Source organism: Condylostylus longicornis, unplaced genomic scaffold (assembly GCF_029603195.1).
Source record: "Condylostylus longicornis isolate FDR11 unplaced genomic scaffold, ASM2960319v2 ptg000055l, whole genome shotgun sequence".
NCBI classification, from domain to species: Eukaryota; Metazoa; Arthropoda; class Insecta; order Diptera; family Dolichopodidae; genus Condylostylus; species Condylostylus longicornis.
The window spans coordinates 12059627-12072929 of record NW_026578024.1 but is presented as its reverse complement, the minus strand read 5'-3'; the positions used below and the strand labels follow the sequence as shown (position 1 = coordinate 12072929).

At 26.5% G+C, this 13303-nt stretch overlaps 4 protein-coding genes across 14 annotated transcripts in view; 3 read left to right on the top strand and 1 right to left on the bottom strand.

The window, feature by feature from the left end:
* The first annotated feature begins 324 nt into the window (after nucleotides 1-324).
* On the top strand, nucleotides 325-3208 carry LOC129611855 (uncharacterized). The gene is made up of 6 exons (XM_055525259.1): nucleotides 325-782; nucleotides 836-991; nucleotides 1053-2301; nucleotides 2377-2507; nucleotides 2565-2667; nucleotides 2725-3208. The coding sequence occupies exons 1-6, from the start codon at nucleotides 411-413 to the stop codon at nucleotides 3078-3080; spliced, it is 2367 nt and encodes a 788-aa protein (XP_055381234.1). The 5' UTR covers nucleotides 325-410; the 3' UTR covers nucleotides 3081-3208.
* An 801-nt stretch (nucleotides 3209-4009) lies between these two features.
* Nucleotides 4010-5170, top strand: LOC129612081 (post-GPI attachment to proteins factor 2-like). Its single transcript, XM_055525572.1, has 3 exons — nucleotides 4010-4257; nucleotides 4325-4786; nucleotides 4849-5170. Exons 1-3 carry the CDS (start codon nucleotides 4089-4091, stop codon nucleotides 4983-4985), a joined length of 768 nt encoding a protein of 255 aa, XP_055381547.1. The 5' UTR covers nucleotides 4010-4088; the 3' UTR covers nucleotides 4986-5170.
* A 22-nt stretch (nucleotides 5171-5192) lies between these two features.
* On the bottom strand, nucleotides 5193-6790 carry LOC129612080 (RCC1-like G exchanging factor-like protein). Its single transcript, XM_055525571.1, has 3 exons — nucleotides 6656-6790; nucleotides 6478-6594; nucleotides 5193-6397 (listed from the first exon to the last, which is right to left on the bottom strand). Exons 1-3 carry the CDS (start codon nucleotides 6762-6764, stop codon nucleotides 5259-5261), a joined length of 1365 nt encoding a protein of 454 aa, XP_055381546.1. The 5' UTR covers nucleotides 6765-6790; the 3' UTR covers nucleotides 5193-5258.
* Nucleotides 6791-7304: 514 nt separating this feature from the next.
* The window catches only part of LOC129612078 (protein lap4-like), a 324013-nt gene continuing 318014 nt past the window's right edge, over nucleotides 7305-13303 (top strand). For all 11 annotated transcript variants that reach the window (XM_055525569.1, XM_055525560.1, XM_055525556.1 and 8 more), the window contains exon 1: nucleotides 7305-9260. In XM_055525569.1, the coding sequence (XP_055381544.1) occupies nucleotides 9099-9260 (162 nt within the window). In that variant the 5' untranslated portion in view covers nucleotides 7305-9098. The remainder of the gene's footprint in view (nucleotides 9261-13303) is intronic.

The window sequence follows — 13303 nt, the reverse complement described above, 5'->3', positions numbered from 1 at the left end:
AAGCAAAAAATTATAACTTCATGGGAAGTTTATAACAAACGAATGAAATTGTTTAAGTACAATACCCATTTAAGTACAATACAACAAACAGATCCAATAAAAGAAATTCATTTTCAACTACAGTAATTTTTTGAAGAAATTAAAAAATGAGAAAGAAAATAAACAGTTAACAGTTAAAACCAAGTGTAAACTATGTAAACCCAGGAATATTCTTTCAATTTAATATAGTACCATTGCTTGTCATAATTGAGAATGGTACTTTTCGAGAATCGAAATTTTTATTTCAGATTATGATTTTGTTTTCTTCTAAGTTGAACGCTTTATTTGACAGTGCTTAGTAAATATATTATTATTTTTTGTTATGGAAAACGAAAAATAACAAAATAGATGTTTACATAAATAAGAAAACTATGAAGCCAAACGCAAATGAAAATCCTTCAGCAAAATCCTCACTTAGTAAATCGATGAAGAAATCAACAAAGTCAAGATCTAAAAATTCAAAATCAACAGCAAATAATGCAAGCCAAAGCCAAAAGGCCGCGACACCTAAGGTAAATCCGCAAGAGCCAACAGCTTCAACATCAGCTAGTACAGCCACATCCGAAGATTCAAAAGAATCTAAAGGTGAAAAATTTAATGGCAATAATCGAATGTCTGCATTTACCGCCAAATCTATTAAAAATTTTTGGGAACAATATAATACTCATGAAGTTGATGTTATGCCTGAGGTATTTTCTCGTTTGGCAGAAGATGCCACATACAAGGTTTGTGAACTGGTTCAGGTAAATTTTTTGCATTTTTAAAAAAGAAAAATTCTAGTTCCAAATTTATTTAGAATATAAAAATATATGCTCGGCATTCTGGTGGAAAAGTTACCTATGATTTAGTGAACGAAGTACTTAAAGATTCTGATGTTCAACCGATATTAGGGGCGGGAGAAATGGATTTTGAGAAAATTGAGCATGAGGGGACGTCTTATTATTTCGACAATGTAAGTGTTTTCTTTCTCAGATATCAACTAGACATCTACCCAACATTTACATATTTTTTAGGATAATATTTTAGAACTAAGAGATGAATATTTAAAAGAATATGAAACTAAATGCGCAATTAAATCAGAAATTTCTGGATCTTGGGTTCTTGATAAAAAGCATTCTAAATTGTTAATGGATTTTACCTTTTGTTTAAATAAAGCTATATTTTTGGGTGACAACGATGCATACAAATTTGGTCTTGATGCTGCTGCATTTGCACCACAAATTGGATGCTGTCTTGGACTTTTATTTAGAAAATGTATTGAAATGCTAGCTTTTGATCAAAAATTTGGTATCGTTGAAAGATGCTTAAAATACTTACAAGCACTTTCTATAAATATTTTTGCAAGAGATGCTCTTGTTAGGCAACATTTATTTCATCTATCAGAAATAATTGTCTGTCTTTTGCTGGGGACATTGAAATCTATACAACCTAGCATTAAGAAAGAACCGAAATTAGAAAAAAAAGAAGCGTCTTTTGAAATTGTAAAAAATTATTTGGAAAATTCCGACACAGATATTAAAAAAGAAGTTGTGGCGCTAAATCCAGTAGACGTGGATGATATTCGACAGGAATATGAAGCGTTGTTTCAAATGATGGAACGGGATGGATTCCAGGAACGGCCAGATAATTTTGAAGAAGTTGGTAACGTAGAATATATCAGACCTACTGTAGACATTTGCGATGGTATAAAAGTTGAGCAAGATATTGAATTAGAACCAATTCAACAGCACCAACAGCCAATTTCAAGTGATCAAACTCAATCACAAATGTCTGTAAATCAAATACAATCGCAACAACATATTAAAGTAGAACAATCAATTGGAATGGATCAAACTCAACCGCCAATCGGAATTGATCAAACCCCACACAATATATCAATTGAACAATCTCAACAACAAATTGCACTTGATCAAGCCCAACAACAACAAATCAATGAGGATTTGTTGCAAAATCAACCTATTTCAATTGATCAAATGTCTCAAGAAACATTAAATTACCAAATTTTGGATGAGCCATTCACTATAGTTAACGAAGAACATATTGTTCCTGAACAAACAACAGATGAAATGATAGCTGAAGCAATCAGCTTACAATTTTCTCCGTACCAAGCAAAAATGGTAGATTTTCAAAATGTTGATATAGTTTGTGATACATTAGGTAACTTAGGAAGCCAATACGGTTACTTTCAAACCGAGTGCATTTATCTAATACAAAAAAGAATGGAAAAATTTTTTGCAATTAAGGAAGTATTTAATGATAATGGTAAGGCACTTTAACATAATTCTTTGATTTCTTTTTATATTAGTAGAACATTTTGTTTGTAAAATGAATTTGCAGATTATCAATATATCAGCAGGTGCTTTCGAGGCTTAATTGCTCTTGGTGAAGCTGGAATACGAGAAATCCTACCATTTTTAGAAAAAATTAATCCTGATTTAATAAATGAATGTTATCTCAACGACTTTTCAGTAAGTAAATTCAAATTCAATTCTTAAAAAAAATAAAAAAAATGTTTTGTATTTCAGTTAGCAGCTGTGTTTCTTAGAGGTCCAATAGATATCTTTTTTTATGAGTGGTTAGTTGAGCTATGCCGTGATAAGTTGCAGCCTTTTATGGTGTTTCATTATAGTAATACAGTAAAAATAACAAATTTTAAATATATTCTTACGAAGTTATATGTTTTAGATTTTCATGAAGATTTATTGAAAGAACGGCTAGAAAAACAACGGCCAGCGGGATATAAAATTTATTCGAAAATACAATTGAAAAGCATTGAAAAATTAACAAGAAATAAAAATGAAATTTTAGATTTGCATTTTCCAGAGAAGACAATTATAAAAATGCATAAGAGAATTGGGTTTAAATTTTCTGGATGTAGGCCTGTTCTTTTAAAACCAAAAGTTCAAACTCAAAATTTTATTCAAAAGCCTCTACAATCATTTAATAGCAAAATAAGAATTGGAAAAAGGAAATTATTTAAGCCATTAACAGATAGACCAAATATTGGTAATTGTTATAATTATTGTTACACACAAATATAATATGGAATGTGTATGTAGGTAAAAACCTATGTACCTTATTTAGGTACCTACTTTAAAATTTTAATTACTAAGAAATTAAGTACTATTTAAAATTAAAAAATAAACATTATTATAAAATTATTATGGAATAAAATTTTAAAATTATTTTCAGTAATTCAGTATGTTTACTATTAAACAATTATTTCATTGGTTTGAGGCATTAACATGCAACCCTACAACATGACTGGAAAACTAAATGCTTGTCTCCTTGCACGTATGCTAAATTAAATACATATGGAAATCATTTTATTTATGACCTTATGACGTATGGTTGTTTAAAAATTTCATATAGGGCCTAGCAGTTTATTCCACTTTCTTTGCGTAAGAGTGACGGCAATTAATTTTTTTTTATAGTAGTTTGGTGAAGCGATCAGCTGAATTTTGTTATTTTGTAATTTTTGTAGTAAAATTATTAAATTTTGACCCAAAGTCTAAGCGCCATAATTTAATTTCAATTTGATATGTAAACATTCACCAGATTTGGACTTAGATTTTGTCATTATATACACATACGTACGTAAACAACCCCATAATGCAAGTTTCATATTCAATTTTTCGTTTTTTTCAAAATGTATTCAAGATTTAGTTACTATTCATTCACTTTATTTTTGAAAGTGATGAGTTTTGTCTGTACTTTAAAAAAAAAATTAGTAATGTAATTGAAAAATGTCTTAATTTTCCAATTAAAAAAAATTTAAATTAGCATTAGAAAATTAATAACAAGGAAAATGGAAGAACCGAGATACGTAATCAGGCTGTATTAAAAATGAATATTCGGCGTCCGGCAAAATGAAATTTAACGTTGGTTCTTATATGACATTCAATATGACATTTTGTGCTGAACATAATTGACGTATCTACATACATATGTATAAATGCGACAAAAATAAACAAAGTAGTATAGTTTATAAAAAAAATTTTCTTTAAAATAAAGTCATGGTTTATCAATCGTAAAAAAATAAAATTATAATGATTCCGTCGTATGTAAATTTAGATAATAAATATGTATATAAGATTTCTATAAGAAAATTTGCGGTGTCAGTAGCATGTCTTCCATTATTTAGTTTTATATTTTGCGTACTTTGGTGTTTGTTATTTAATTTTGAGGAATCAACTTCAACGCATTGTCATGTAGCAAGTAAATCTTAATTAGAAATTACATTTATTATATTAACTATATTTAAATAAAAACATTGAAATTTTAGATTATTTGCCATCGATTTCGGCGGCTATAGGCTCTTTTCAACCTCAGAAATTTGTTTGGCAAACATCAATTTGCTTACATTTTCTTCCACGTTTACTTGTAGCACGATTGTATTTTCAGTTTTATGAAGAAACAATTAGATTGAACAGGAGACGTATCGCCAGAGTTGCGGTATTCTTAAATGTGATTGAAAACTTTGCACTTATGGGCTTGACGTTATGGACGTCCAGTATGGCTGAATACGAAGTTCACAAATTTTGCTTTATTTCATTTATAATAACTAGTGACGTTTATATGATATTATCGTATGTAGTTAATAAGAACTTTAAAAAATTTTCGGAAATCAATGAATTGGATCGAATTTCTTTGAAATGCAAAAAATATTTAATGATAACAAATATTATATCCATTTGCATTGCTTCGCTTTTTTTTCTAAGACATAATCAATATTGTAGACCAATGGGTAAATTTTAATAGCATTTTTTTATTATTAATCAATAACTTATAGTGCTTTTATTACCCCAGATTATACACTTTTCGCTTTCTTTGAATACATTGTTGTTTTAACCAATATTGGATACCACTTAACAGTTTATTGGGACTTTCATGGACGTAGTATAGTTTTTGACTGGGGCAAAGGATTTTACACAACGCATCAATAACAAGCATTAAACTTAAAATATAACATGTATGTTAATATAAACTAAGCCTAAGATTTGCTTAAGATATAAATTATTTATAAGTAGCAAATTTTTACTAAAATTTTTTTGAATAATTTTTAATTTGCTGAAAAACGCATACATTTTTTATTGAAGTACTTGTTTCAAGTTTTTTTGAAATGGAAATACTTATTTTTAATAAAATTTATTAAAGCTTTTTAAAATAAATTTATTCAGATTTTTAATTGTGACAAAATGCATTATTCTAATATTTACTTAAATAAATGGTATGCATAAAGCTAAATTATGGTCTACTCCGCAGCTAAGTTTTTTAACTTTTGCATTAATCGTTGTCTTAAATGGGAAAAATTGATCCTTTGAATGTCCTAAACCTAAGCAACCGAAACGATTCTTTCCCCACATAAATAAGTCATTGTCACTATTAATAGCAGCCATATGAAACACTCCACAATAAATAGACTCCACTTTGCAGTTGCGATTAAATTCGTTTCTATTAAACATTACTGGTACAAGTTGTTTTGGTATACTACTTTGTTCTACGTGGGGGCCAAATCCTAATATTCCGTAACCCCAAGTAAAAACGTCACCTTCATCATTTAATATCATACAAAATGAGCCACCTGATGCTATATCAATAATTTTTCCAAATCCCTTTGTCAGTTTTAGCTTGATCGGTGTATGAAACTGGCAACCATTATGATTATCATCTAATTGACCGTACTCAGAACTTCCCCAACCAAATACTTCACCTTTGTCGTTTAAAGCTAAAATACAATCTGCAGTGCTGGCTATTTTTATTATATTTTCTCCTTTAATGTCACCATTAACATAATCAATATTTCCGGTTGTTAAGAAATCGCCTCGTCCGGTTTGTCCATCAGATCCCCAACCACATGATAATACTTTACCTTTTTCAGTTAATATTAGTGTATGATCTTGTCCACATTCCAGTTGTTTTATACTATCTTCCACATTATTAAACAATTGTTCTTTATTTATTTGGTTTACTATACAGCTTTCATGATATTTTTCATTTCTTATTATTTCACGACCACACTGTCCATAAGAGTTATTACCTAGTGCAAAAAAACTATCGTCTGTAGTGGCAAAGACAAGATGAGCACGACCGGCAGATATACATTTAACTTTAAATTCATTGGATTTGTTTGGAATATGTATGGGAGTTGGATAAATTACAAGAGCAAGTTTCCTTGGATCGTTTATCTGGCCTCTTTCTTGTAAACCAATTTGATTGTCACTATTTAGACCTGTTCCATAAAGTACATCATGTTTACCTCCTTTCGTTACAAATGCTGAAAAGCCATAACCGGCAGCAATGTCCTTAACTTCGTTGCGATCTGCAAAATTTAAACGCGTTGGATGATGCACAACCGCTGTGGATTAAAGTATATATAAGGTTCTATGATTCGATATATAAGGTTCTATGATTCAAAAAAGCCACTATAAAACTTACCTTTATGTCTTTTAGCCGCTTCTTTTTCATGTGTATTCACCCCTAAAGCACCTGTTTCAGAAAAACCCCAAACATATATTCTTTTCTGGATAGATGGTGCCTTTCGATACTCGTGCTCTGAACAATTATAAATTTCATTAAAATAATGTATTACATGATTCTTATTTTTAACTTATACCTGTAAATTTTTCTCTGTTTTGTAGTAAAACTGTTCTCTTGGCACGACTTGCATATTTTCTACAAAAATATATTGGTAAAAATAATGTGTTTGTGTTTAATTTATTCATTTGGTTTCGGCTTTCCAAAGTTCTAATTTATATACACAAAATAAATTGACGTATTTAAAATCAAAACAATAATAAAAACATAACCTCCAAAATAGACATTTCCATCAATCAATTTACTTCTGTTTGATATGTGTAAATGATTACGATCAAGTGATTTAAAAATCTAAAATTGTAAGATAATCAAAATTATTAATCTCAATATGTATATAACTTTTAGAGTAAATCAACAGATAAGTGGCGACGGATCCAAAATTTTTGAATTAATTAATACCAGGGTTCGATGTCGGTTGAAATTTGTTATTTACATTCCCAATTTAACATTACATATATATTTATCATCTTTAGCTCCATCTACCTCTACAGAGAAAAAACTTTTGACATTTACTTTCCTAATTTGACATTGACATATAAAATATATACAAAGTTCTGTTGAAGGAAGGAGATAGAAATAGTGTTGAGAATAGAATAGAGAATAAATTTTTGACTTTGACTTTTTACGATACTCATACGATTAAATTTTTTCAGTTGAGTAGATCGTGTTGTTCAGTTTAGGAGTATCAGTATCGTTTGCATGCTACGAATTTTTTTTTTTTGGTTCAAGTGAAATTAACACATTAAGGAATGAAGAATTCCTTAAGCTTTTTTTTTCTTAATTTAAATTGGTTTTATTTTCTTATTGTATGTCCGGATAATTTTTATTTAGAATTTAGATGATTAAATAATTAAGTGTGTTTTTTTACAAGAAAAATTACAAAAGATTTGCGAAAATTTAAAAAAAATACGTGTACAAGTCTAAGCATATACAAGAGAAAAAAAAATAAAAAAAAAAAATAGAATATTATTTGAAGAAAAAAAAATAACAGAATTTTTGTAATGAGTGCTTGAAGTTTTGACGTGCGTGAGTATTAAAAAATTCAAGTTTTTTTTTAGAGTGGCGCTTTACTGGGCGTGTCGTCTTGTTGCATTAACGTCGCTGTAGCCGTTGAATTCGTCGTAGCTAATAGACAATAAAGTCAAAAATAATATTTCGTGTGTCGCGTACTTTTTTTTTTTTTTTTAAATAAAATACCTGTGTATCTTGTGTGGCAATATAACGTTTAATATCGAGAAAAACATAAGAATTTTTGAGACAAAACTGGTGGTAATATTTACAGACAGAATCAGGGAATAATGCCCATACTTAATAAATTCTGAAATTTAAAAATATTAAAATAATATTTAATAATTTAAATAAAATCTATGTTTAAAAATAAATATAAGATAAAAGAATTAATAAAGGAAAAAAAATATTGTCATAGCAATTCATTTGAATTATACTTATGTATGTATGTATTAAAAATTGTACAACATGACCGAATACATTTAATTCTGTTAAGAATTTAATAATATGTTATGCAGTAAAATTCCAAATGTTAGAATACCTACCTACTTACCTAATGAATAAAATAAAAGGCATACCAAATGTATCATATACGATTTTGTGAATTAAACAATATTCTACCTGGTTAGGTACTACAATCATGTCAAATTTTTTTTTTTAAATCTTTAAACAATAATACAAACTACATACATACATACATGTGTACTTATCTAAATGTAAAGGTGTTTTGTTTCAATTTTAATAATTCAAATAAAAAAGAGAATTTTAAAATTTTTAATAATAATAAGAAATTATTGACGACAATTTGTTAAAATCTAAAAAGAATAATTTGAGAGATAGAAAAAAAAACTTGTTTATTATTTAGATTCTAGGATTTTATTCTACGTCGTTTTAATAGTGTGTGTGCGTTTCTTTTATTTTTTTTTTTTTATTTTGTGTAGAATTGTAGAAATATTTGTTTTAAGTTCTCAAAATATTTTGTGGTTTTGTCGTTGACGTTGTCATCGTCACGTTTTAATCACTACACAACTTGTTGTTTTTCAAAAACAACAACAAGAGAATAATAATAATAAAAAAAATAAGACAATAAATCATAAAGTTTAAAATATACATACATATATATATATAAATGCTACACATATGTGTACAAACAAATATAAAAATTAACGTGGTAATTTTTGTATCTTAAATAAAATTCAATAATTACTATGATTCAGAAAAAATAATTGTGGTTGCATGAATGTAGAAAATATTAAAAATAAATTTAAGAAGTAGAATCTACCTTTACCTATCTAAATATTGTAAAACAAAAAAAATAATTTCTAAAATATTTTAATTTTGAAAAAATTGAAAAAAAAAAATTTAATAAAAATTTTAAATAACTATTTAAATAAGAATCCTACTTATATTGAAAATTGAAAATTAAAAAAAAAAAAAGGGACGCCACCACAAAAATGTTTAAGTGCATTCCAATATTTAAAGGATGCAATCGACAAGTGGAGTCTGTTGATAAACGTCATTGTTCATTGCCATCTGTTCCAGAAGAAATATTAAGATATTCAAGAAGCCTTGAAGAATTATTATTGGATGCAAATCATATACGTGATTTACCAAAGGTAAAAAAAAATAAACATACTTACCTGTATACCTATTTACCTCTTTAATTAGTGTTATTTTGTTCATACAAATTTGAAAATTTTAATTTAAGTTTTTAAAGCAGACAAGTTTCAAAATATAAGGAAAACTTGTTAAGTACTTGGCTGTTTTTTTTTAGAAATCAGTAAATTTTTAGTGTAAAGGAAACTGTTGTTCATTTACCTGGTTATCTATAAACTCATGAATGAAATGATGTAAATAATGCCTACCTATGTATGTATGTATATAAAATATTTTTGTCAGGGAGCTAGTTTTTATTTCCTCTTTTTAATATTTTCAATAGAGTTTTGTCATTCTTAATTCTTAGAGAATTATTACTTTACACAAGAGTCGATCGTTTCAATCTATTATATTACAAATACAGTAATCCCTCACATAAAGTCGCTTCGATATAAAAAATGAATTCGATATTCGAAAATAATTTCGAATAAAAATTCGGCAAATGTTGGTTTCAGAAAATTAATTTAAGCGAAAGATTATTTTTAAATGTTTTGCCCAAATGCGTCTCTATCTAGCATGATTTAACAAAATTTTATATTTGGAACACTTATGTACCTACGTTCGAATCATGTATTCAAATAAATGAAAATTCGGGGAAAAAAACCGAGTCGGATATTATTCTTGTCTATTTAACTACCTACTTACATTTCTACTTACCTTGGTAACTTTTTAAAGTTTTGGTATTTTTCTTACATTTTTCATTTATGATTTTTTTCCACTTTTGGAATGTTGATAATGTTATGTGTTTCTTTTTCAAAATTATTATTATTATGTAGAATAAGAAAAATATGTGGAATAAAATATTGAGATAAAGGAAAAGCAATCACGATTTTTACTTATAAAATGGTCAAAAAGAAAAAAAAACTTTATATGTCTATATATAGTAAACCGGTTTCTTTTTTTTTCTTTTTGATTCCAGCTTAATTCCAAAAGAATATTTTTAGATTTTCTTCATTTTCATTCTTTATTTTTTTTTTGTTGTTGTTCTTGTGGTTCCAATCTATTATAATTTTCTATTTTTAAATTCATTTCTATCAGAAATAGATTATAAATAAAATAAGTATTAAAGTTTTATGAGCGTTCATAGAAATATTAAAAGTAGGTACTTAAGCATACATATATGTATGTATGTTAATATCATGTATGTACATATATAATTTATGTATTTTATAGAGCTTGCCTAACCGTATATCTATTGGCCTTATATAGCTGAATATGTTAATCTTATTATTTAACAATGTATACACAATTTGTTTACGTGCAGAATGTCAAGCCGGTTTTGTTAACGAACTATTAAGTTATGTAGGAAAAACTTAAGTACTTATTTAGATTTAAAAAAAAAAAAATTGTAATTCAAACTGTTAAAATTGTTAAAACTTTTTAAAATCGTAAATTTAAAACTTGATATTGTTCAAGTTTTAGTTATCGATTAAATCAAATTTAATTGGGCAATTGGTTATATTCACAAAATTTTTAATGTCAAATTGGTAAGGTCGAAATTTTTCACAAAATAGTTCTTACTTCAAAATTTTTCATAAGAATTTTGTAGTTTCTACAAGGTATATTGTTACAACAAAAATTTTCATTATGTTTGATTCTAATAAAAGTTTGATAATACATGTTTGATATAGAGTAAGAGAATTTATTAAAAAATTAACACTGGTTGCCATGACAACATTAAATTTATTAAATGTCAACGCTGGTTGACATGAGAACTTATGTTCTAATCAGATCTAATTGAAGTTAGAGAAGCGATTAATTGATTTTTAGTTTAGTTTGATTTCATTTCATTCTAAATCGCAAACTCATCCCAGAATTAATTATTTAAAAATTTAAATAAATTAAAATATAAAAATACCACTTTCCCGCCATAGATGCGCATTTTGTCCCTAGCATTAATTTTTTTTTTATTTATTAATTAAATATTTGACAATTTTCTCATCAATATTCACTAAAATCAACAACAGCATCTTAAATTGTCATTTACATTCGTATTTGTATCACGCTTAATAATTGAGTAAATACCATATAATACAGTAAAGAAAGGATAAATAATACGATGATGTCGGAATTAGAAAATTAGTTGCTATTAATATTGCACACACATGTACCCGTATGCATCTGATATTATAATTTTTTTGGCATAAGTATTACAAAAATTATTTATACTTTTATTAACGCTTTTTATTATTATAAATTTTTAAAATTTCTCGAACAGAAAATAATTTTGAAAAGGTACCTACTCTTGATCTAAAAAGTAGGCTCACAAAATGTACTGACTTATGTCAAATATCTGTCAAAAATATGACAATTTACATGTGTAATCGAGGTGAAATATTTTTTCAATTAGCATCCAATTGTCATTTTATATAAAATTTTTTTTTTTAATAAATAATTTCGATTGCACTTACGAACTCTTATGTATCACGTCTGAGATTTTAAATTAGACCCTTCGTTATTTCGCGGTTATCAATGATTTTCAAATTATATTAAGAGTATGTGCAATTGATATACTTACTTAAGGGAATTTGAAATTTTGAGCATTTTACATACTTATCCCGCTTTTGTGTTCATGATGTACGTTATATCCGTACTCGACTGTATGTAATTATTTTTATGATATTTACTTTGTATTTACTTTATGTGCAACAGATTCCGGTTGCTTTATACTATTAATATGTATATGTGCATGTATACATAATTAATGTTTATTTTAATTATAATTTTAGAGTCTCGTGCTAGCGCTATATTTAACATTTTTTTTGTTTTATTAATAAATCTCATGTGTCTGATGATTTTTTTTTTTGCTTATTGTTCAGACATTTTAATTAATGGATTTTATAAAATCATTAAAGATAAGATTGTAATTTTAATCTTTAATGAGTAATATTTAATATTATTTTTTTTCTGCTTTGTTTCAGTATTGATTTTTGTTTTTTATTTTTGCGAATTATTTAATAATTTTGTTTATGACATAAACCTAATTACTTTTTTTTTTTCACACACCTTATTATTGTGATTCGAAGAATATACAAGCAGCTAACGGAATGTTCTTAATTTTTTAAATAAAAATTAAAAATTATAATTAGATATTCAATAAAATATAATTACATACTTAAATATACTCAGCTATTATTATAAAAGAAAATTTATTAATTGTTATACGCATATACTTAGCTAATGACATTCATATGAAGGTTTCAATGCATTATTGTTATATTTTTTGGTTTTGCATAGATAAATAAGTATACGTATATATATATATAAATATAAACATATATGTACTTAAGTATATAAAAATAAATAATTAATGGAGAGATATGCAAGCTTGCGAATACGCTATTAAAAAATAATTAATATTGTTGAATGAAACAATTTAAAATTAAATTTGAATAACGTCACTCCAATTGTGTACATATTTAAAATTTTTTTGTTGGTTGTTTTTTCTTATAATATTAAAAGTCTAGCCTGAAATAATTACTATATTATACAGAATGTGGGATAATAAATTTGGAATAAATTATGTGTGAACTATAAAATTTCAATGTAGGTACTCAAATGTTAAAAAACCAAAGTATATCTGCTGTACAGGTTAGCACTCAGGTTTTCAATTGGAATCACCTACTTTGATTGATCAATTAAAATTAATCAATTTGAATGGAAATCTGATCTTATATCTGAATTGATCAATTGTTCAGGCACAACATGTCTTAGCAATAAGATAGTTTCATTTATCTTATTACTTATATGGACCAATTTTGAATTTTTATCATAAAATACTTAAGCGAATATTTTACAATACGCAATTTATACATATATACTTTACAATTCCTGTATACATATGTAATAGAGAAAACTTGTCGTATTTATCGTCCCAATTTTCAATTAAAATGTTAGTTATATATAAAGAGATTTTACTGTATTTATATTATATCTATATGTTCTTAGCTTTCTAGAATTTTATCAGCTAATTAATTTATCAATCAAGAAAATAATCGCAATA

Coding starts and splice junctions, on each gene's coding strand:
- LOC129612080 (XM_055525571.1), bottom strand. CDS start 6,764: ATGAATAAATTAAACACAAACACATTATTTTTACCAATATATTTTTGT. Junction 6,595..6,655: donor AAACAGAGAAAAATTTACAG/GTATAAGTTAAA, acceptor ATAATTGTTCAG/AGCACGAGTATCGAAAGGCA. Junction 6,398..6,477: donor AGCGGCTAAAAGACATAAAG/GTAAGTTTTATA, acceptor TTTAATCCACAG/CGGTTGTGCATCATCCAACG.
- LOC129612081 (XM_055525572.1), top strand. CDS start 4,089: ATGATTCCGTCGTATGTAAATTTAGATAATAAATATGTATATAAGATT. Junction 4,258..4,324: donor AACGCATTGTCATGTAGCAA/GTAAATCTTAAT, acceptor TTGAAATTTTAG/ATTATTTGCCATCGATTTCG. Junction 4,787..4,848: donor TCAATATTGTAGACCAATGG/GTAAATTTTAAT, acceptor TTATTACCCCAG/ATTATACACTTTTCGCTTTC.
- LOC129611855 (XM_055525259.1), top strand. CDS start 411: ATGAAGCCAAACGCAAATGAAAATCCTTCAGCAAAATCCTCACTTAGT. Junction 992..1,052: donor CGTCTTATTATTTCGACAAT/GTAAGTGTTTTC, acceptor CATATTTTTTAG/GATAATATTTTAGAACTAAG. Junction 2,302..2,376: donor GGAAGTATTTAATGATAATG/GTAAGGCACTTT, acceptor ATGAATTTGCAG/ATTATCAATATATCAGCAGG.